This window comes from Nicotiana tomentosiformis, chromosome 6 (assembly GCF_000390325.3).
Source record: "Nicotiana tomentosiformis chromosome 6, ASM39032v3, whole genome shotgun sequence".
NCBI classification, from domain to species: Eukaryota; Viridiplantae; Streptophyta; class Magnoliopsida; order Solanales; family Solanaceae; genus Nicotiana; species Nicotiana tomentosiformis.
The window spans coordinates 141,381,347-141,405,705 of record NC_090817.1 but is presented as its reverse complement, the minus strand read 5'-3'; the positions used below and the strand labels follow the sequence as shown (position 1 = coordinate 141,405,705).

At 33.1% G+C, this 24,359-nt stretch overlaps 2 protein-coding genes and 1 long non-coding RNA gene across 20 annotated transcripts; all 3 read right to left on the bottom strand.

Annotated features, from left to right (window-relative positions):
* Nucleotides 1–148: 148 nt before the first annotated feature.
* On the bottom strand, nt 149–16,289 carry LOC104088511 (replication protein A 70 kDa DNA-binding subunit D-like). 18 transcript variants are annotated; one of them, XM_070177919.1, is made up of 13 exons: nt 16,195–16,289; nt 16,052–16,111; nt 11,336–11,884; nt 4,392–4,558; nt 3,221–3,420; nt 2,857–3,133; nt 2,649–2,739; nt 2,450–2,577; nt 2,295–2,373; nt 2,069–2,199; nt 1,774–1,931; nt 1,160–1,689; nt 149–404 (listed from the first exon to the last, which is right to left on the bottom strand). In XM_070177919.1, the coding sequence occupies exons 4-10, from the start codon at nt 4,408–4,410 to the stop codon at nt 2,112–2,114; spliced, it is 882 nt and encodes a 293-aa protein (XP_070034020.1). In that variant the 5' UTR covers nt 4,411–4,558; nt 11,336–11,884; nt 16,052–16,111; nt 16,195–16,289; the 3' UTR covers nt 149–404; nt 1,160–1,689; nt 1,774–1,931; nt 2,069–2,111. The 18 variants fall into 18 exon arrangements, with proteins under 18 accessions (XP_070034020.1, XP_070034023.1, XP_070034021.1 ...); XM_070177922.1 differs by having other exon boundaries at nt 11,336–11,442; XM_070177920.1 differs by having other exon boundaries at nt 1,160–1,470; nt 1,566–1,689; nt 16,052–16,283.
* On the bottom strand, nt 11,747–13,385 carry LOC117272939 (ATP-dependent DNA helicase PIF1-like). The gene is made up of 3 exons (XM_070179590.1): nt 13,175–13,385; nt 12,186–13,081; nt 11,747–11,884 (listed from the first exon to the last, which is right to left on the bottom strand). Exons 1-3 carry the CDS (start codon nt 13,383–13,385, stop codon nt 11,747–11,749), a joined length of 1,245 nt encoding a protein of 414 aa, XP_070035691.1.
* Nucleotides 16,290–21,315: 5,026 nt separating the features above from the next.
* Nucleotides 21,316–22,702, bottom strand: LOC104110134 (uncharacterized). Its single transcript, XR_011408959.1, has 2 exons — nt 22,375–22,702; nt 21,316–21,797 (listed from the first exon to the last, which is right to left on the bottom strand). It is a non-coding gene; the product is annotated as an uncharacterized lncRNA (long non-coding RNA).
* Nucleotides 22,703–24,359: the final 1,657 nt, after the last annotated feature.

Here is a 24,359-nt window from a genome sequence, read left to right as displayed (position 1 = left end):
TTGGATTAGAGTTACGATGAAACACTTTAAAGTTTTGGAGGTATGACTGAAAACATAAATGTATATATAATGGGAGCTGCCTGAATTTACCAGATAATTCAAAGAGTTAGTTTGCGTAGCTAACAGTAAACTGTTGAAAACATAAATTCATATATAATGGGACCTGCCTGGATTTACCAGATAATTCAAACACAAAATGTGGAACATTGAACTGCAGTAAACAACACCAGCAAAATTTGTGTTGGTAAGAGTTAGTTTGCATAGCTATTTATAGAAAATGTGAAATATTGTACTGCAGTAGACAACACAACGAAAATCTTCCTTGAATGCAAGTATTACAACTGCTATAGCCTATCAAATAACATTGAGGCGACCTTTGTTGCACTTCAAATGTGATGAGGCACCTGTACGAAAAATAAATTGGGAGTTAAGTGTAAAAGAGTAGTTGAGAATATGTAATTTGGACAAAGAGCTGTGAAGACATTGGACACAGATTTTGTTTTGCATAGCAACATAGGCTTTACCGTATGAGCAAAATCCATAAGTCTATTTTGACAAAAAATAAGTTTTTTAATGGACAGAAATTGAGAGCAATAAATGTAATTGTTCATTAAGTAGGCTAAAGCAGACAACAAAAAAACTTTTGAGATTTGCCTTTTTCACTTTTGGATTAGAGTTCTGATGAAACGCTTTGAAGTTTTGGAGGTACGACGAAAACATAAATGTGTATATAGTGGGAGCTACTCGGGTTTACAAGATTATTCAAAAAGTTAGTTTGCGTAGGTAACAATAAACAGTTCATGGAAATCTGCGTAGTTATTCACACAAAATGGGGATAAAATAAGCAGTTTAACGGACGAAAATTGGGAGCAGTAAATGTAATTATTTATTAAGTAGCGTACAAATAGAAAACAGAAATTCTTTTGGGATTTGGAAATGTCATCTTGCTAAATCATTTAATAAAGAGTTAGAATACATGCTTGGATGGACAAACAATTTTGTTCACTTTCTACCTGACAACTTTTATTATATATGAACTTATTGTTTGTATTTGCTGTTGTTTGTTAGCTGTATTTTCTTTGATTTTGTTCTTACATACAAAGTAGCTTAGTTAAAAGCTCTTAAAAAAAGTATAGTCTATCAAGTATTAATTTCTAACCTTGAGTATTTTTGTAGAGGACTTGGTCATTGTATTTTTGGTTTCTTTCTTGGGGTTCCATCTTCTGTCGATGGACTGCGATCTGCTTCTTCAGAAGTGATGGATTGTACCTTCCTTTTAGTTCCCTCGCCAATAGTAGCTGATGTTGAAGATTGTACCAAGTCGAAGACAGTCAGTTTCTGGGTGTAAGATAAAATGACAAAGGTACCAGGTGGCCTATCTGGTGTTCTGAGTAGTGATTTTTGTAAATGAATTTTGAACAGCTTGTCTAGCAGGCTCTCTCTGATATGCTCAATGGGTAACAATTGTTTCTTTGGGAAAAAGTTTACCACAAAATGAGTAAAGTGAAGACTTTAAATTAATTTGAAGTGATGCAAAATAAATCTAGAGTTGTCAGTATATGCACCTGGACAATGGTAGTTTCATATATTTGGTCTGCTGTCAGTGAAAGCATTGTTTCAGCTAGTTTGTCCGACACTACTACTGTTATTGTTCTGCTCCCGTCTGTGACATCAACTTCAAATTCACATCTACATTGTTGTGTTTGTAATCATAAAGTTTTAGCCGTTAGATGTCGTTTGTCATAGTATGTCAATAGTAAGAGCTGCTATTACCTTGGAATCAACATTCTCTCTAGCTTGCAGTTGATACAGAGAACTTTCTTTTTGCGTTTGATTCATATTAGATGTTGGCATTCAGAGCATAGAAGTACGAAGAAAAACTGGAATTCACTTGGTAATGATATTTCTCCTTTAACATAAAAACTTTGCGCCTGTTTAGAAAATAATAAAAAGATACTACTTAGTAATTACAACGTAGAATAACTCGCTATAGGGTATTTTTAATACGATATAAAAGAAAAAAAAACAATCAATGCCAAGTCCGACTGATATGTTTTAATATACTCACGATAGACTGTGAAGGAATGCTTGAAATAGAAAGTATTTGATCTTCAAAAGGTGCAACATTTAGTGTCAGAAGGCGATGCTGATGTACTTTTGAGAGTGTATTCAATTAGCATCTGATTGTTGTCCTTTACCCTGCGATGTAATAGTAGATATTGTAATTTTGTTTTGGTGTAATATGGTATGATACAATGGAACGTATTCGTGTGCAAATAAAACCTGTTTCATACCAATTCATTAACTTTGCTGCCTGCGGGTACAAAGGATCGATTAAGATTAAGGAGTTGAACCTTGTTGTTAGTCGGACGTCTACATGTCATATGCTTGTTAATGAATAAAGGTAAAGATTAATGTACATGTGTGATGTAAAGTAAGTTGTGAATACCTTGTTTAAAGTTAGAAATAGCTATTCGTTTTGCAACAATGACAGGGTATCTATGTAACTGCTGCAGTAGTTCAGTTCCATCTTTGTCAGCCAATTCTCCCCATATAGTAAACAGAAAAGGCTTTTTCCTATGAAATTAAGGATGCAGTTTTAAATACATATTTTGTTGTTAGAGGTAGTTAAAGTGTGTATTACTTACTTGTCGTCTATAAGAATAGCTTCTTGAAATCTTCTGTTTTCGCTGCCTTGATATTTCATGGTACCGCAATTTGCCACAACTGCCACTAGGTCTGCTTTAGAAAAGCATGCGTGTATAAAAGTAGGATGCAATTAATTAAATTTGATAACGAAGAAGCACAAATATTTTTACAGCGGAAAATAAAATAGTATAAAGTCTTGTTTTTTACCGAATTCATCTCCTGGAATCTGTTTCTCGATATCGGCAAAGGACACCATGTTTAATCTTGAAGGCAACGGTAACATTGATTCTTCTTCATTGTTCTCTATAACTTCTTCGACGATACTGAAGGTATCGAGGACCCATTCGAAGTTGTGCATGGGTATTGCAAAACGTGACGGTTCCCTAACTTTAGCTGCCGAGATGAGGTATGTGTGGAAATGTTTGAAAAGGTTGTCATAATGTGCGACTTCAGGACCATATGTTATGATGCAGATTTGGTCTTCCTGCAATTTGTTAACATCTAAGATGGAGAAAGTGTTTACAGATATGGTAGCAGCTTTACTATGTACTTGAGATGTTTGTGAACTTACGTTTTCGTCCAGGACGATGGTTGTTTGAAAGTTCACCCGGTGATCTCTGCTAATTTTTGGGCGAATTTTGTCAACAACTTGTATTTTACAACTCCAATCTCTAGTAAATGGCGTGATTTCATGGATGGTATATCGATGCTCCATCTTTTGAGTATCTTGCAACTTGTGAAGAATGAAAATGTAGGACAAAGTAATTGACCCTGAGGAATTATATGAAGAAAACAATTGAAACAACTCAATGTTAGACATGACGGTAAGAGTAATTATGTGCTCCGTTGAGCTCATAGCTTGTCGATTTAGTTTGGATGATTTATTCTGTTGGAAAGTTATATTGGGTAATCTCATGTTTGAACATAAATGTAAAAAGTAGGGTGCTTTGGTGTAAAAAAATTCATATAGGTGATATTATTTAGTCGAGAATAAATTTTAGTCAATTATGATATTTTCCACGAGTCTTCTCAATAAAAATAATTTTGGTCATACCAAATACACCTAATTAAGTATAAATATCAAAATATTATCAGATAATAGTTGAGTTAATTTGATTGGACATGTAGTCACTAAACCCGCTATATGTCCCGTGATATTCTTGTCCTAATGATAATTATTAGGTATAATTATTTTGGATACATCTATATTTTGAAAGGTTTTACAAAATTACTTTGTCGAATAGAGTGAAGCTCCTTTCTAATTTGAATTGTTTACACATTTTTATTTTGGAAAAAACTCAGAAGACACGAAAAAACTTAAACCACTCCAGATTCTTCCTGGGCTTAAGAGTTCAAGAAGAACCATGAAAATGAATTATTAATAGCAAAAATCTAACACGTATGAAAATCAATTGGCGAAATATCGAATCGTCACCAGCTATGATGTACCTAGACTCAAATTACCATCCCCTCCTTCCTATGGGAAGTAACAAATTAACCAAAATATAATAATGAAAGTCTAATCAAAGGGCTTATTCGCTGAAGAATTTTCTCAAACACTTACAGAGCCAAATGAAACAGAAAAACACAGGATGAGAACAAGGAAACCCATCAGAAAACAGTAGATAAATAAAATAGAAAAATACAAGATGAAAACAAGGAAACCCGGCAGAAAACGGTGATTAAAATGAAAAATCCAAACGAATTATAGAAAATTGCAAGATAATTATGAAATACAATACCTGAAAACAGTAGTATCATAACCTTCTGGCAACCTGAAAAGGAGTTAGTTCCTCCTTTTCTATGTTATTGCATGCATATACCCTGATGGTAATCGTGATTCCCGCTTGTTCTTGGTTTTGTCCTCTAATTCCAAGTGGTACAATGGAGCGATGAAATAAAGTTCAATCTTGTAGAAGAAAAACACATGAATAATTACAGTGTAGATGAAAATTGAAATACAGTGAAGGAAGAAGGGAAGCAGAAGATTATTTAGAGAGACCAACTATGTGCTGTCACTGTTAAACAAAATAATGACACGCCGTGCATAAGTGTCAACAAAATTTACAGGTGTTGGTCTTGATTTGTAGGTGTAAGCTAAAATTTAGCTTCAAATGACTGAGGTGTCACCGTAGTTAGTGCATTAAGAAACCATAGTGAACAATTAGATCATCTGATGGTGGCATTACATCATATTATAATATATATATATATATATATATATATATATAACTATTGATGCAAATCAAAAGCTGGTTACATAACGCAGTGAAAACAGAACGGTATAGTGAAGGCGGTAAAATATTTATGAAGGAACTACCGAATTTTTTTTTTTGGCTAGTCAAATTGTTTCCTTTTATTGCGCATGGGTCCAAGCATTGAGTTGCATATTATTTTTCAAGTTGTGATTTGGGTTATTTGAATTATGTAGAAACAACTCAAAAATATATATTTTTCAAATAAAATTATATATCAGTAGATATTAATTAATAAGCACGACATGAAATAATTTTTCATATCTCGAGGTAGATAATATGTTTTCTTTTTTAATATTTATATCAATTCAACCCCTTGATTTTACTACTTGTATTTTATTTTGCAGTCAATGTAAAAATAGTTATTTTTTTCAATATCACAACAAAAATAAATATGAGCAGTAAATATGATAGTTTGAACATGTAAACCAAATATATTTATTGATATTTTATAAATGGATATGTAAACGAACTAACAGAGAGCGCGTAATGATAATTAATTTTTTTTGCTATTTGAATTACATGTTTTCAACTACAATTCAATTAAATCAACTACAATAATTGGTACTTGATTTTATTTATTCTTCACCCCCAATTGTATTTTTATTCCTGCATCATGATACTGAAAAGTGGTCACGCGACTATAAAAAATCCACGTCAAACAAAGGGTAAAGCAACAGTAAAAAAAAGAGCAAAACAAAGATAATTTTTTTTCTAGGTAGCTTAGTTGATAAATTTCTCCATCAAGTAACCCAGAAAGAAGCCTGGCTAGACGAAATATTGAAAAGCAACTTTGTACCTAGAGGAGAAGAAATATAGGAGAATGACAACAAGTTTATAGAGAAAAGCATACAGTAGCTATCAAATAATGTCGCATAATGGAAGCATGTTTTGAGAGAAAAAGAGACAGTAACTATCTAATAATGCCCCATTCTCATTTTAATCTGGTTTAATAATCATGTGCTTGCTTCAATATTAAAGATTAACATTTATATAATATATATTCTTAGACAAGAAGCTAAATATCAGCAATGCATACGAAGTCATGTCAATCATGATGCTTCATAGAGATTTCAAGCGATGGACATGAAGGTTTGGTGCTACCGGTTAGTTGGTTATGATAAAACCAAAAAGAAGTAATATAAAAACTGTATGATCTATGCAGCATCCTAACTTTGGAGTTCTGTAGACACAAATTTTAGCATACTATTATCCTATTGTAGTTTTTCAAATGTTAATTTATGTGGTGGACGCACATTTTGAGGCCCACGGAGAAGCAGCTCAAATATATAGAAATTTCTGCATAATCATATATGCATATCAGGCTTTTTGAGCAATATTTTTATAATGCACAGTCCTTAGTCATGTTCAACAGTTGAAGGATTCTCATTAGAAGGTCATGCAAGCTGGACAATATTTTTAATCAAAATTAAATCGCTCAACTCTGTTGTACGAAGAACTAAAAATAAAAATATTCATCTTACAGAAGTGAAGGCTACCAAGGAAAACCTAAGGCTCAAAAATAAAACACATTATCCTTTTAGAACAGCAGAAACAGAGCTAGACAACTTGTATGGTACATGAAGGTCCCAAATATTGTATAAGATCTATATATGTACCTCCATGAATAGGCTGAAGGGTTGTCACATTTGTACTACATAAATGGTTAGTCATTCATTTATGTATATAATATAAATAAACTTAAGATCCGGAGTACCTTACAATGAAACATCTTCAAATGCCAAATGGCAAGCAAAGTCACTGTAGATTGAGGGCTGAGAATTTTTAACACATTAATCTTTTCAAAAGCAGAATTCGAATTATGGCCTGAGAATTTAAACTGTAGAATTTCATTACTATATCTATCTTTTAAGTATCTATGAACTTCGTTCTATTTTCATCTGTGTGATGATATATAACCTCTAGTAAAGTTCGAAACATTAAGATTATGAGAGAAAAATCTATTAACTACTGCAGCTTTTTCCAGGAACAAACAGTTAATGACCGAAATTGTAAAAGTCAATTCGTAATAACAAAAATGAAACACATTAGAAAACCAAAAGGGCAAATATGAAATCGATATAGTATGAATCAAAAGGCAGTCCAAAAGTTATTAAAGCAAATCATGGCAGCAAGAAAGTCGAAGAAGTAGAGCAAATCAAAGAAAGATATAGAAGAGAAAGCGAGCTGAATTGAATACCATGGGAAAGAACTTTAAAATATGTCATAGCTCACTGTTTACCCAGAAGCAGAATTATCATCATGTGCTTCTCCAAAACCACCTATAATAACTATATTTACATGATGAGAAGTTTAAAAAACAGAAGGCACATCGAAAATAACTCCAGATTTTACTGTTTTTTTGTCTCTACTCAAAAGTAAAAAATACCATCTTACATAAACACAATTTATACCAAGGAATATGAATTGCATATCAAGTGAAATTGCTCGCATATAATTTTCTGGTAATACCATCGGGCAAAACTGGAAAAAGGTAGATAGAGATATCTCCTTGTGAAAAGGACTGAACTATTATTTGTTCTTTTATGTTAGCATGAAGATCCGAATGGTTTGTTGATCTTCCTGGGCTTCGCTGACATTAGGCAGTCCAGCTGTCTACTGTGCGTAAATGAACCCAACAGTTATTACCAGATTTTAGGAAAACAAGGATTAGTCAAGTAACTTGTATTGTTCCAACTATAGAATGATAAGAACAGAAGAAAATATGGCTATCTGATGTAACAATCAGAGACAATTATTTTGCAGTGTAGAACACATTCACTTACCATTAAGTGAAAGTGAATCCAACACATAGGAAAGGTTGTTAATGATCAAGATGTCATAATATGCAGAAACCATATAACAAGAAGAATATAGTAAGCAATAAAAGAAACTATAATAACAGTGAAATAAATTAGCCATTGACATAACTTTAGGAATCGATTTGTGATGAAAACACCTGTATATCATGAAGCACACTAGCTGCAAGTGTCACAATTAGCTCAACAGTATTTTGTATTATAGACGTAGCTGAACACTAAAATAATCATATTGACAAAAGGTTATATAAAAGAGTTCTGCAGGGCTACTATAATACTTCCAAATACTTTTAGCAAAATAACATGTCCAGCAGATGTCATTCACAGTCAGTAGCATATGTACAGTAGCAGACACATCTTGATACCAGCTGGTGTGTAAAATTAAAAACTCTATGGTTAGTAGGACGATTGATTGTTTCTTAAAGTTCTTCATATATAGTCTTTATCAAAAAAACGTTTTTCATATATAGTAAGAAACAATGTTTAAAAGAAATAATATTTGTGCCAAATTTTTTTGTTAATGAAAAATGCAGTTTTCCTTGGTCATTATCTCCTAGGTAGAAGCTTACCTGAACTTGCCAGGATAATCCACCTAAGTGTAAAGTGCAAAGTGGAAAGAAGAAGAAGAAAACAGGGGAAAAACCTTAAGGATGATGCAACTTTACAAAGTGTAGATTAACAGGAAGATTTTCCAGTTGTCAAAAGAATTACATGTGTTAAGTTAGAAAACAGGGGAATTATTTCGCAGAAAGTAATCTCCACATGAGATGGAGTAATAATTTTCGTCATATCTATTTGAAAAGTGATGAAGAAGGTGTAAAATCAAGTATGTACAAATAACCAATAACAATGAAAGGACTGTGGAACAACAACAAAAAAAAAAGAAAAGAAATTGAATCTAAAGGGGAAGATAAAACTCAATGAGTGCAAACTAAATCAGAAAAGAAAGTGAACAAATTAATGATAGCACACTGAACTATCCACATATACACTTAAACAAACACATATAACCAGTGATAAAATTTCAGCATGCAAAATTGTATTTCAATGTGCCACTGGAATGTATACTCCAAATGAGTAAGGGAAGAAGCTCCCAATCATCAACGGTCTGCCAAAACATGAAGGAATGAAGCTCCTAACACCAATTGAATAGGAGGAATACATCAATGGCATGAATGTTCCTAGAAAAATCATCAACGTGCATGATCTATGCAATCGTGAGTGTGCGTCCATATTTTAACATTTATAGATCCATTTTGAATTACATCGTGAGTGCAATGTAACGGGAATGTTCTTCTCATCACGTGGATAGGTTATTGAGTATCCATTTAGAAGATTAAGTTGTATCAATTTTTAAGTCTCAATGGTTTGTTGAAGATGCTATTCGTATTCCTGTATAAATCACATTATCAAAAGTAACAAACTTTTGCAGAAGACACTACTAAATTCTACCATGCTTATACACCAAACAGAGTAGCATCAGTTAAATGTGAATGAAGGTATTGACGCAGTCACACAACCAATAATCTAAAAAAATTATTTGGGTTAATATACATATACACCCTATAATCCAAAGAATTACATAAATGACCGGCCAACAATATGTGATATTTCGCAAGTTCGCCCATATATTTTTTCATACATATATATGTAAAGATTATATAGATAGAAGTATTAGTCCATATTGTTTCCTAGATATTCTTATGTTGAAATCTGAGTAAAACTTCCACATTTCATGGTTTCTAGTTGTTCCTTCATTTATTTTGTATGTTTGTCATCTTTGCAGCATGTTGTCGATGCATTTGATTCAAGGTTATTTGTAGTTATCTCATCCAATAAACTTCAGTTCAATAAAGGTATTCTTTCGTGCAACATTTCATGATAGAACCATGTACCTAAGAGGACGAGGACTTTAATAGCCATAATTCTTCCCCCAGTTCTACCTCTACCTTTGGTCCAAATATTTGTTATTGTGGGCAGTATAGTTGTAGTCTTCTCCTAAAGTTACTAAATTGCTCGACGCAAATAACTATAGTACTATACCTATTGTAGAAAACTTCACATTTCAAAGCACCTAATCCATTTATCGTAAACAATATTCCACCATTTAAGATTGAGAAATAAACTACTCAAAGAAAAATCAACATCTTGCTAACATGGCTACTACACTACTCTAAAGAACACCGAATAACTAAAGAGAAACCACATAATGGAAGCCTCCTGTTATTCTGTAGGATGAGAACAAGTGCCCCAACATTTGTGACTGAGATATAAACTCAGACCGGGCTCCAAAAAAAGAGTAAGACACAAGATATTGAAGTTATAATATAACTATTTTTCTTCCGTTTGAACTTTTCTTTTGTATTCAAACAAACACACACAAGGAAATCGTTATTTTTCTTGTGTTTCTTTTATCTTATCTTTTCTAAAACTCAACTGCTCATTGCTCTTTTGGTGTGCAAAAGGATACATAAGAAGATATAGCAGTAAAGGGCGAGCGAGTCACTAAGCAATTGCTTGTGTGACAGGAATTAAAAAGGAACACACACTGATTCGATTACATTTTCTCCCTCTTTTTTGTCTGGCAAAGTTTATTTTTGCTTTCTTGTATACTAATCAAGCAATCAACTACTCAATTTCGAACTGATTGGATTAGTAATTATTTCATTCTAATAGTGAATTCATATAAGCAGCTATTTGAATCTAAGTATCGCAAGCACAAAGAAAATGCAATTTTTTAACATGCTTCTTGGTTAACATCCTACCGATTATACTGCAGACAATTCCCAGCACAGTGCATCACTAACGTCTTCTTAAGTTGAATTTTTAGTGTCAATAAATTGGAAATCTGATTTTACTTAACCACCAAGTTGATAATTTGTACATGCAAAATTTACTTATAAAATGTATGCAAAAACAATCTATGCATTATGGAAATAGCAAAAGAATCCATCTCAAATACACACAGGCCATCAGCCTTTGAGAAATATGTTAAAGCCCCAAATACCCTAATTATCTCCAAATAAACTGACAGAAAATAATTGTAACAACGTCAACGCACAAGTGAGAAAACGAGAAGCACATAAGCTAATAATTGAAAATTTAATTGACAGAGAACAAAAATAACAAATTCAACATTCACCTAAGATGAAGAGGTCAGAGATCGAATAAAGAAACAGAGGTATTTGATGATATATACGATCAACAAAAAATATAGTATAAGCGAGAAGAAAAATATAGCAAACAGTTAGTAATTCAAGTGAAGTGGTCTCCTCGTCCTTGCTAAGTCAACTGATAAGTTTGGTCGTTCAAGTATTTTTTTCAAAATAATAGAGAAGATAGAAATATGCATAAGAAATTTAACAAATATGGTAATTCATTGAAGAATTTTCTTAAACACCTAGAGAACTTTAATATAAATGGTATTTGTTCAAGAATTGTCTCAAATATTCCTCAAGACAAATATAGATAAAGATGAATCAAGAGATAGTAGAAGGGATACCCAGCAGAAAATACGATTGACGGAATAAAACATATTGCAGTACAAACTTGAGAGTCCTCAAGACAAATACAGATAAAGATAAAACAAGAAATGGTAGAAGGGATACTCACCATAAAATATGATTGATTGACGGAAGAAAACACATTGCAGTACAAACTTTTGCTACTGAGGCAATGCCTCACGCGCACACTATATTGTCCACCTCAACATTTTTGTTCTGTAAATAAAGAATCGTAAAAAGAAATAAGTTCGAGTAAAGGCGCATACAATGGAAAATGTTTTTTTGTAATAAAGTAACTCAGAAGAACCATAAAATAGATATACCTTAATGATTTTGGAAGATCCAATATATGCTAGTTTACTAATCATCCTGCATTCTAGAATTGTAAATCATAGATAGACAGTAAACCCTTCTCCTTTTTTCGGGCTTGGGACCGGCTGTGGTGCAGTAGTGTAACCGAAACACAAGCGGAGTTAAAAACTTGGTTTTTTCATTGTTGAACTAAAGATCATTAGGTCTCCTACGAGAAAGCTTTCTGAATAATTTCATCATAAACCACATTATATGTTGAATGATCATCAGTACTGTCCGCTGTAGATGGTCGAATCAGTATTTTAACACAGTTTGAACTTTTCGCTCTTGATAAAGCAACATAAAGCTGACCATGAGAAAAAACAGGTTCACGTAAGTAAATTCCAATAAAGCTAATGTTTGACCTTGAGCTTTGTTTATGGTATAGCAAAGCACAATCTTAGCGGAAATTGTGTTCTCTTAGATTGAACAGGTATTTTTTCATCTTGTGCTGTTAACAATGGTATTCTCGGAATAAATACATGTGTATTTTTGAAATCACCACTTTCAATTTTAGCACTTATGACATGTGTTCTAAAGTCACAGCATGTTAACCGTGTACCGTTGTATAAACCTTCGCAAGGATTTAGATTTCGTAATAATATAACAGGACAATTTTCCTTTAAAGTTAACTTATAAGGCGGTAAACCAGGAGGATCTAAACTATGTAGAAAATCTTCAAACTGGCTTTGATTGTTCGGGTCAATAGTTTCATCTACTGCAACAAATGTTTTAGACCTTTGTGGAAATTTAGTGATCAACATATTATTTATTTCATTTACAAAGTCATTCTTCGTTGTTAAAATAACACGAGAGGTTATCATAGATGAATCAGGAGAAAATGCGTGCAAATCAGGATAAGTTACACTAAACAATGCATCTAAGCATTCTTCTTCAGTCGTAAAAGGAATAACAAAAGAATCAGGAATCTCTAATTTGTCTTCACAGTTAGTTCTTTCTGTTCCATTTCCAATTCGGAGTAAATATTCACAAAAAGAAGGATCTGTTCTTGCGCGCATATTTTCAGATAGGCATAATTTCTCAAACTTATTCCAAATTTCAGAATACAATAAGCTTTCATAAATAAAATCTTCTTTTTTTCCATTTCGAACAACTGGTAGAGTTTGTCTAAAGTCATCTCCAAATACGACAACTTTACCACCAAACATTGTATCGACGTCCATAATATCTCTTAGAAGCGCATCAAGAGCTTCAATCATATTCTTTTTTGCCATTGATACCTCATCCCATACAATTAATTCCGCATCTCTAATTAGACATGCCAGCGAACTCTGTTTACTAATGTTGCAACGAAAATTATCATCTATATCAATAGACATTTTGAACCGTGAGTGAGCAGTCCGTCCTCCTGGAAGGATAGAAGCTGCCACACCAGAAGTTGCAGTTGCTAAAGCTATAAATCCTTGAGACCGGATTGTTGCTAATAATGCACGGTATAAAAAGGTTTTACCTGTTCCTCCAGGACCATCGACGAAGAATGTTCCTTGTTTTTCAGAAAATACTCTATCAATTATTGTATTATATGAGCGTAATTATTGAACATTCAATCTCTTCGGTAAAAGTAAGTCTTGTTCACTAACAATTATATTTCTTTCAAAATGAATATCCTTTGCATCCTTTGCAGTTTCGGAAGCTCTAATATTCTTTGGAATAAGCTTATACTCATTTATGTCGTGTCCCATAGAGTGCAAGATATCATTGATATGGCTTAAAACCTTATGCTGAACATCTTTTTCTTCAAAATCAGAGAAATGTTTAAAGTCTTCGGACATTGAATCTTCAAACATTTCCCATAATTTTTTTGGATCAGCAGGATTGCAATATACTAACAGTGTGGAAAATAAGCGTCTCAAGCTATATGGCATTTGATAGCTAACAACCTCTAACATACATTCAATTAGACTATTGCTACAGTATAATAATCCTCTTTTTTCTGCTGATTCTCTAAATGTACTACAGGGTACCTCGCTAACAGTGCGAAGAACTTCATATGATTTAGGCCCTCTCACGTTCATCAATAATAACCTGAGATAATACTTCTCTCCTTCTGTTGGATGACATGTTACAACACGTCTAATTACGTTACGTTTTTACCGACGTGTCCACGTTCTATATCCTGGAGACCATACAAAATGTTCTGGAAATTCCTTATACAATAATTGCATAGCTATAGCATGTTCATTAGTTCTATTCATAGCAAAAAATTCAGTCAACATTGTTTTTCTAATCATCGGATTATTTAAAATTCTATTCACAGTTTCACTACTTTTAAAAAAAACAAATTGCTGCCCTTCTAAATGTAATTGAAGATGATAAACAGTCAGAGTAATTTCACTAATAGCAAAACCAAATAAACGCCATGCCGCTTCTGGGGGTGTTACCCATCTAGCAGATCGATATTCTTTTATTTCATCTATTTCTTCATTGTTATGTATACAGAAAGCAATTTTATCATGTCCCTTGCAAATGTATTTGTAAATATATTTTACAAATTTAATATCACAACAAACTTCAATATTCATATGACAATCAAACTTACAAAGTAAGTAAGGATTGTACGGGACAACCCAAGAATTGTCCAAATATTGTTCCCTTATATGTACAAGTTTACATGTGCTTCGTCTTCTATAAATTGGATACGAATTCTTTCCTTTTGATGTTTGCTCAGCAAAATCTTTTGGATAATTAAATTTACAAAGCCCTCTTTTTCCCATACATGAATTTGTAGGATTTAAATCACCACACGGTCCGTGCATCATATGTTGAAGCACACGTGAATAAAGGTGCTCTTCATTATTACAATCAGGCAACTCCGCACAAACAAACTTATCATAAGATTCAGGTGCTAACAATTTGTACTCACCAGTAAGTATGATAAGAAAATGAGTATGTGGAAGACCACGTTTTTGAAATTCTATAGTATACATAAAAGCGGCAACTTTTCCAAAGATTTTTTTTTTCAAGATATCTGCTTTTAATTCTTCTACTTTTCCTCTGAATACTCGTGATACTAAATCAGGTCTATTTTGAGTTTCATCTGTTGATAACAAGTGTTGTTTTATTTCTGGCCAAGATGGATTACATGTCATAGTTAAAAAAATATCAGGTTTTCCAAATCGTTGCACTAATGCAATAGCATCCATATACCGTCGACGCATATCCCTTGGCCCTCCTATGAAAGTAACAGGGAGGAATGTTTTCTTGCCAATCTTGGAAGCTTCTGTTTCACCAAGTTTTAAAAAATTAATAAGTCCTTGTAGCACATCCATTCGAAACAAATCTTGATTAAAAAAATAAAAATCTAATCTTTGTGTTTCTAGCTTTATGAATACATCTACTATGAATTGTTGAAATAATCTTCCACAATGTAGGACCTCATTTTTTTCATCCTCTCTTATCTGAAATTTGTAACAATAATACTCACGACAAGAAACTGTCTCTCTTTTTCGTTTTCCTTTTTCCATAGTTTGAGCTTCCATATCAAGAAATCCATCAATGGAGCACATATTCTTTACACTCGGTAATTTTTCATTTTTACAATAACGTTGATCTGTTCGTATAATTTTTTTAATACCACAATGCCACCCGTTTTGACCGTATGGAAATAATAATGGATATTGTAATGCATCATAATATCCATAATAATAGTTTACTGATTGAGTCTTGTCACTATGTGTGTAAATACGAATATGAGGCGTAGAAACAATATCGACAACATTATCATGTACCCATATTCCAGCTACCTCTGTTGTAGTTGGTAGATTATATACACGTTGATCTGACTTTGGTTCATATTTAAGCGCGATATAGCAATCAGATAGTTTCGGAACGTTTGTCAAGGATTTTAAGAAAATAGAATATGGATTAATTAAGAGCACATTCATAAGCCTTTTTACAATTGATTCGTTAATATTTCTTGAACAAGCCATTCTGTTAGCAAGTTCATTTTCGTTATCATAAAAGTATAATTGCATATTCTTTCCTTTTTTATCAAAAGGAAGTAAATCAGGTATAAAATGGTACATTTGTCCCTGAACTCGAAACGTATATATACCATGATATCTCCTCGCTAAATCTTTATCATTGGTTACACCAAGTGACGTAAAGGCAAGCATATTGTTGTATGTTCTAATGTAGGTTCGAAAGTGCTTAGCTTCTTCAGTGTTACCTGTGTACAAGTCTGATAATTCATTAGGCAGGTCATATGAAACTAACTTAACTGACCCGCTGCCACAGCAAAATCCAGGGGGTTCATATTAAAACCTTTTTGCATTGCAAAATTTACAGTTTGGAACATCTTTTAATCGTGCATAATCCATATGTTTGTCATTATTTTTCTTACGAATTAATTTGGTGAAGGTATCACCTGTATGTTGTAAGTATTGTTAAAAATAAAGACATGAAAAATATTCTACTAATGAAAGTGTTACTCTAGCGTGAAAGAAATACTAACCTTTGCCTGTGGCATCGGAGAACAAATTTTGTTGTCCCTTAAATGCACGCGATGTTGATCCTGGGGCACAACTTCTCACAATTTAGATGTACACCTAAGCCGTGATGTGCTAAGAAACATGTTCATAGACGTTCTAGGTTTACCTCTTTCAAATACAAAAAACGGATGAGCGGCATTTTTTCCCTTATTAAAAGAACTTGAGAAAGTATTAACATCATGGTTGATGTTAATACTTAATATTTTGCACTCCGAACACCTTAAATCATATTTTGCACTCCGAAAGTATTAACATCATATTTTGCACTCCGAACACCTTAAATCGTCACACATAACTTAATTAGTCATCAAACCAATAATTACACCATGTTGGGTGTTTTAAAGATTAAATAACATCAACAAGTGGTTAAAGCATGGGCAAAGTAACATCAACACATATCGAAATATGCCAAACATCACTACCCCACACTTAAACCTTTGTTCGTCCTCGAACAAACCATCCTATAGTAGACGAAACAAAATTAAACTCTTATCATTCAAAGCACACTGCACCTATGACCGTGGTTATTTGCTACAATTAGGCTCTAGACTATGCATCAACACACTTCCCTTTTCTTATGCCCTTCTTTAAACATATTCGAACAAAGACAACATGCTCACAACAATCCTAACCTCAAAAACCGACTCAATGTCACTATGCACTCATGGCTTGAACACCCAACATCATAGAGAAGTCTAATAACGTTACCTATCCCTCGTGAAACCATGTGCCCTCACAACAAGAACAGTAGAGCGAGTTCAATCCACACATTCGAATCTCATGATCAAATATATTTTAATGACTCACATATATCAAAGAAAATCGCTCACTCTCACAAAGAAGTCACATGCATGAAATTAGTACCATAGGCTTGCCCTTAATGTAAATCTCTACTAATGTAAGCTCGCTCGATCTAAAATCAATTAGGACTTTTTCATGGTTGTAATGTGGGCTAAGGGACGGGTAGGATATATTTAAGGAATAGTGATTCACCCTCCTAAGCACTTTAACACATCATCAAATAACTTAAGCGCAAATTCTTCAACACCACTTCAATTTCACAAATAATATCACCCCAACAATATTTCCTCTTTCTTTAAGCACTACTTTAATTCATACCCACTAGCAAGAACAAGATAACAATTTATTCATTTATATTTTTTTTTTTTTTTTCCAGATTTTTCTCTTCTTTTTTTCTTCTTTTAATTTCCGCTAGTGGTGTATTATTTTACAAAATAAGTGCACCCTTCTTTCTTTCATTGGTTTCACTCAAAAGTCACCCCACACTTAGTCCCTTCTTACTTCTTTTAGCGCTCATCTAACAATTAAAGTGCTTTAAGAGGTAAAAGGATCAAAACAATGTCAATTAAGAATAAAAAGGGTATAGGCTTGTAATGTGGGTACCAAATAAAAGGTCTACAGGCTCAAAAGGTTTAACTAGGGATAGATTTTATTTGTGATAAGCAATAAGCTCAAAAAGATCAAAGAAAGCCTAAAATCATTTTTCAAACCGAGCATCACCTAAAATTTCGCTTCAACTCACATACCGGGCAAGTTCTAGACACAAGTACATTACATGGACTACACAAAAACCTCACCACACATGGCACATGACTCGCTAAGGACGGTCACATTCCGACTCTCAAACAATGCAAGTATTCACGGAGCAACGAGATATTAAGCATTAAGCGCAAAGTGAACACAAGTCAAGAAAAATGAGAAATAGGCTGCAACAAAACATGCTATCCGTTTTAACAAGGCATCATCAATAATTTCAGAGTGAGAAGGGAAGATATTACATATGTAAAAGCTTAAATATGCCAGTATCAACCAAGTCAAGGTCACCTAGGTTCATCATTCTTCCTCCTTTTATTCCCTACATTCCTACTCTACTCTAAAAAGAAAACAAAATTACCCGGTTCAAACTACATCCCATGGAAAAGAACCGAGGCACAAAGAAAAACCACAGGGGATTATTACTATCTACAAAGATACTATATATATATATATATATATATATATATATATATATATATATATATATATATATATATTTTTTTTTTTTTTTTTTTATAAATAATGATAAACTGATAGATAAACTGATAGTTACTCCATATAGATGAATTTACTGCTATTTTATGTCATTAATCCAGTGAATATATTAGTACATTCATCCATACATCAAACATAAATCACCCCCACCCCACACTTAGGATTGTGCGTTGTCCCCAACGCACATTATAAATAATAAGAGGGTAAACGAGACTCCCTGGTAGGCCAAAGGCCGAAGCAATAGCGGCTCACGAGGTACTCAGACTTCCCCAGGCATCGTCCTTTGTGTGGGCACCCCACACTTAGTCCTCACCATCTAGCTCGCTTTTGCACTCTTCTAATGGCTTTGCTTCCTATGCTCATAATCCTACAAAACAAAAATAAATACTACAAAATAATAAAAATAAAATAAAATAAAAAGTAAACAAAAATAAAAGAAAGCAGTAACGCTGGGTTGCCTCCCAACAAGCGCCTGATTTAACGTAGCGGCACGACGTGAACCACTTTTTGCCTCCACCTCGAACTTATGAATTGAGCCCCTAACATGGCATCCAGTTTGCGGCTATGCTCCAGTGGTGGGGCTACAAAGATAACCAGGCCAAGTAATAAATTTTTCACTCTACACTTCTCGGCCTTTAGATGAGGAATGTATTTTTTGCTTTTTGGCATGACAAATTCAAAAATATAGGCATCATGTTCCTCTTCCATTGACTCCTCCAAAGGCTTAGATGACTCGATTTCCATGTCATCATCCAAATACAATGTCGAAAAATGTTTAGAATGAGGACCAACACGCCCCAACTTTAGAATTGTATTACTATTTATATCCTCATATGTGCACACATTAGAGTCTTCAAATATAACATTATCTGCTACCTCGCATGGCTCTAGTGTACTTTTCTCAACATGGGCATCATCAACAGAAATATGCTCGAATGATTGGCTCTCCACTTTTAGCTCCTCAATTTGGCGTATAAGCTCCTTTTCAGCTTCTGACAACTCATTACTATTTTGTTGGGCGATAGACGCAACAACCTTTGCATTTAGTTTATCTTGCAAGTCGTGAATAGTAGTGACAAATTTATAGATCCCTTGTCCCAGTTTAGATCTTCCCTCTATAAAGTGTCTCATCCCATCAGTAAGTTCCTCATGTTGAGCTTCATATATTTCTAACTTTTCAGCCTGTTCTGCCAGCCAAGTTTGGCTCAAAATCTCCTCTTTTTCAAAAATTTTCTCTTGCTGGTACTCGCTCTCTTCATTCAATTCTTCCATATTGGCCTTCATTCTTGTGATTGCTGCCCTCATTCTTTTCATATCTTTTTTGAGTTCATCCTGTTGCTCTGCTACTTGCCTCAGAATATCCCTAATATATGCATCAGGCTCCATATCCTGCACTTCATTGCCCCTATCAAACTCAGAAATATCATTAGAAAGATCATAATAAGGGCTCAGAGAAGGATGAACAAAATTAGGACAACCATCCCAATGGCCATCTTGACCACCACACATATTATAAATATTCCACTCAAAGGATTGAGATTGTGCGCACAACTCGCTCCTGGGAACATTCTGACAATTTTTCCACCAGTGGGGTCCTCCACAATATGGACAAGGATCATCAAAATAAGAATAACCATCATTCGAACAATTTTTATTCCAAGATGCCATGCTAAAATAAATAAAAAATACTAACTAAAATAAAATAATAAAAAAAACATGAATAGATAAAAAAAAATGTCTAATCTAGAAAAATAGCAAATTTCTAAGTCCCCGGCAACGGCGCCAAAAACTTGTTGCGACCAAACACACTCACGCAAGTATACGCGGTCGTCAAGTAATAAAGTGATTAAAAGTCGGATGTCGAACCCACGAGGACTTATGATTAACTATTAACTAAATTAGCCTATCTTAATTATCTAAACAAGAATTAAATCTAAAAATATTTTATTCCAACTAATTAAATAAGAAAAATTTAAATAATAGACTTTGAACAGAGAAAGAGCAGATTTTAATGATATCAATGTAATGAAAACGATTTAGGGTTATGGTCTATCTAACAATCCTATTGTATTCTTCAATTGAATTGACCGACTAATTTATCTAGCTTATTGGTTGACAGGGTTAATATTGCTCATAAGAATCTGTCGAGTTCTTACTCGTCTATTCAAGCTAACCTAACGCCTATATGTCTATGGAGTTAGAATCAACAAGAACGCATTTATAATTCCTGTAAATCAACCAAGCAAGGCAATTAGGTATATGTCTATCCTAACCACGAATCCGTTCCCCGATGCCCGAGTTCAAGAACTTGCCCTACTCAATCCTATATACAATATAGAATTCCCACTTTCGAGTTCAATTCTAGATTCGTAGATAATATTCAATTGGTGATCAAGCAATTAAATAATTAAGCGCAAGATTGAATAAATAAACTAATATGATAAATCAAGAAGTCAAAATCAATATCCGAATAACAATAGTCATGAAAGAACCACAACCCTAGAACGTGAAGTTTAGCTCCACATAGACATGGTAGCCAAACAACAAATCATATAAAGAAACATAAAAATTACTAAGTTTGGTGGGAGAAAGAAGAAACTTGATGAATTCCGGCCTCCACAGCTTTGTCGTGGCTTTTTCCCTCTTCCCAATATGTTAGATGACCTAAAAGAGGCGTTTTTGGCTTATATATTGCGTACAAAAGTCGTGGGCCAAAGTTCTCCTATTTCTAATCCAAATCAGCTTCAGGGATTGATGCTAGGGTGGATGCGACGCATCCACCTCGTCCTCCATTTCAATTTTTGCCTGCGAAGGTGGATGCGACGCATCCACCTTGTCCTCTATTTCTCAGCTTGCGTGCGATGGCGGACGCGACGCATCCAGCTTCACTTCTACTTCCCAGTTTCGCACGCGATGGCAGACGCGATGGCCCAACTTCACTGCTAAGGTTGCATGCATGATGATGTTTTCCTAGGTTGGATGCGACGCATCCAACCCTTCTTCCTCTAGCTAAACCACCTTTTCTTCATATTTTGCACTCCGAACACCTTAAATCGTCACACATAACTTAATTAGTCATCAAACCAATAATTACACCATGTTGGGTGTTTTAAAGATTAAATAACATCAACAAGTGGTTAAAGCATGGGCAAAGTAACATCAACACATATCGAAATATGCCAAACATCACTGCCAACTGCAACAAATATGAAACACATTTTACATTTAATATATTTAAGCAAACACGTCATAGCCTGCTCTGCTTATAAAATAATTACTTAGTAAAATATGAATATTTATCTGTTTGCTGCTACACTAACATAACATAAACAAAAAGCAATAATTCAGTCTAATCTTGGACGTCGGCAGAAGAAGGCTCTCTTATGATAAGAGCAGTATGTTTTCGAATCATGGAGTAACATTGATACATTACTTTTTCATCTGGATCAATTGCCGATTTTATCGAACTATTCCATTTTTGCCGTTCAAGTTCTTTGGTGAGGCGTTGTAGTAACATTGCCTCTTTTTTATCAGGCAATATTTGTCCATAAATATCACGTCTTCTTACATTCTTGTCAGAGTTTGTATGTTCTGCATATGGCCGTTTGTTTCTTTGGCCGGAATACATTGTTTCACAAGCTTATTAACGCAAGATAACTGCATTTATAACAATCAAACCAAAAAAAGCGTCAGTAGACCCTAAGTAACACATTTTATTGTTCATTCTACTGCTAAATAATAGAAATATAATAACCCATTGGGGTTCAGCCTTTTAAAGAGAAATCTTTTAAAGAAAGTTGAATAACAGTGGAAAAATGAAGAGGACTTAGAATTCACAGAAGAAATGCAAAATAAATAAATTAATAAAAACAGACAACAAATCAGAAACCAATCTCACTTTGTTTTCACTTTTCTTAAACGAATCTTAAGAGTAAAATGAAGAAAATATTGCTAATCAAGCCAAAAACCCCAAAGATCTGATATTTTTGCAGAAGAAGAAAAAGTAGAACAGAAAGCATAAATAAAATAAAATACCGGACTAAAAAACAGACAACAAATCAGAAACCAATCTCACTTTGTTTTCACTTTTTTGAAACGAATCTTAAGAGTATAATGAAGAAAATATTGCTAATCAAGCCAAAACCCCAAAGATCTGATATTTTTGCGGAAGAAGAAAAAGTAGAATAGAAAGCATAAATAAAATGAAATACTGGACTAATTGGAATAAACCTACTCTTTGTGGTAGATGAGAATCGGAAAAGGCTAAGTGTTGTAATTTCGTTGAATTATTAGGTGAAGTCTGCTAAATTTTGGGGCAATTGATGATGTCCTCTTTGCTTCCTTCGGTAATTTTTGGTTATTGCAAACAGATGTGGAGTAAGTTGTGTTGAATGGAAGTTTTAGGTTTGAAGAATTGGGAGGCCACGCGTTGGCTAATGGCAGAAAGAGTCAGCTCTTGAGCTGTAAATTAATGAAATTACAAACATACCCCAGACAAAGTTAAATATTCAAGGGAACACACACGTTGACGGAGAGGTGCCTGTGTTTCCTCTTCTAATAAGTAGGAATACACTATATTATAAAGGTAGATTATAGTAAAAGTGTTCTATGCTGGATTTTTGTAAAGTGTTAATCAATGTCTTTATATTGTACAATTATATATATATATATATATATATATATATATATATATATATATATATATATATATATATATACATACCCCAGACAAAATTAAATATTCAAGGGAACACACACGTTGACGGAGAGGTGCCTGTGTTTCCTCTTCTAATAAGTAGGAATACACTATATTATAAAGGTAGATTATAGTAAAAGTGTTCTATGCTGGATTTTTGTAAAGTGTTAATCAATGTCTTTATATTGTACAATTATATATATATATATATATATATATATATATATTACATATTCTTATATTATATTATATATTATTGTATATTTATATAATTATATAATATATAGTTCATATAGGTAAATTGTACAAGTACGAATGTGCATTCTGACTATATGATAACTAATGTATACAGTAGCAGTATACAATATATTACACATATTTAAAGTTTACTTTTTCATAATAAATATAGTGTTATGAAGTATATAAGATATGAAATGCATTGCATAAAAAGGTTTGATGCCAATCTAGGTTTAGAAGATGTGTATATTTTTTGTGTAAAATAATATAATTACTCGATGAAGACCTATTGGAATGGGAAGATCTCGAATTAGCTAAAACGATAATTAATTATATATAAAGTATACTATATCAAACATATACCATTAACATACCATTATTAAAAATTCTATATAACAAATAAAAAAATTAGATAATGTTTTTCAAAGGATTGTTATTGGTCGTCATTATAATATCTACTTTAATTTCACCTTAAAAGGTAGAATGAAGATGATATTTCTTAATGAAATAAAAACTTTTTTTATTTTTTGAATAAAAAATTCTTCATATTATTGAAACAAATGCCTATGCTTTTTAGATCCGATGGTGAGATATTTTATTAGCTTCATTTCTGTTTTGTAAGGAAGTTATTATTGTATCTAAGAAAGATGTAATTAATTGGTAAGCTTAAATTTAAAGATTCTATTTTTATGTCAACTCCTTGATTTTCGCATGGAGAGAGGAGTAAGTTCCGTTTTCGTATTTGTTGTACTAAAAATAATAATAAAATTGGTTGTAGTTAATGTTAATTGATCTCTTAAGATTTGCAGTTATGAAAATTCTCCCAAATAAAGCAAGTAGCATATTAGAGGGGCAAGTGCATAGATAGCTATTCTCGGGGATGCTATTTAGAGATTAGCCAATATTTATTTTGTAATAAAATTTTAAACTAAAAATCTTAACTTCAGGACAATTTATGACATTTTTGTCATGAAAATTTGAAGCGAAAAATTGAAATTCAAGACGCGATGGCTAATTCCTAAATGACTGTACTTTAAAGTGGCTACCTGGTGTCATTTCCACCGTATTAGAGCAGGTTATTATACTACTTCACTGTATATAATTTAAATCCGTTCCAAATATAATCCCTCAGTCTTACAATTGCATCCATGAATGGGAAGGAGAGAAAAAGGATCAATAATTAATGTAAGATTTGATTGATCTCATTCGTTTGTCAATCTCTCATGAAGTCTGAACAATAAAGTTCATATAATGTAATTACATTTAAAAATATAAATCCATATTGC

Excerpts from the sequence above, each read along its gene's own strand:
- LOC117272939 (XM_070179590.1), bottom strand. The coding sequence starts at position 13,385 with ATGTTTGAAGATTCAATGTCCGAAGACTTTAAACATTTCTCTGATTTT. Across the intron at positions 13,082-13,174 it reads TGAAAGAAATATAATTGTTA|GAACATTCTTCGTCGATGGT; the intron begins GTGAACAAGACT and ends CTGAAAAACAAG. Across the intron at positions 11,885-12,185 it reads CTTTAAAGGAAAATTGTCCT|CTTTATGTTGCTTTATCAAG; the intron begins GTTATATTATTA and ends TCTCATGGTCAG.
- LOC104088511 (XM_070177915.1), bottom strand. The coding sequence starts at position 15,713 with ATGCTTGCCTTTACGTCACTTGGTGTAACCAATGATAAAGATTTAGCG.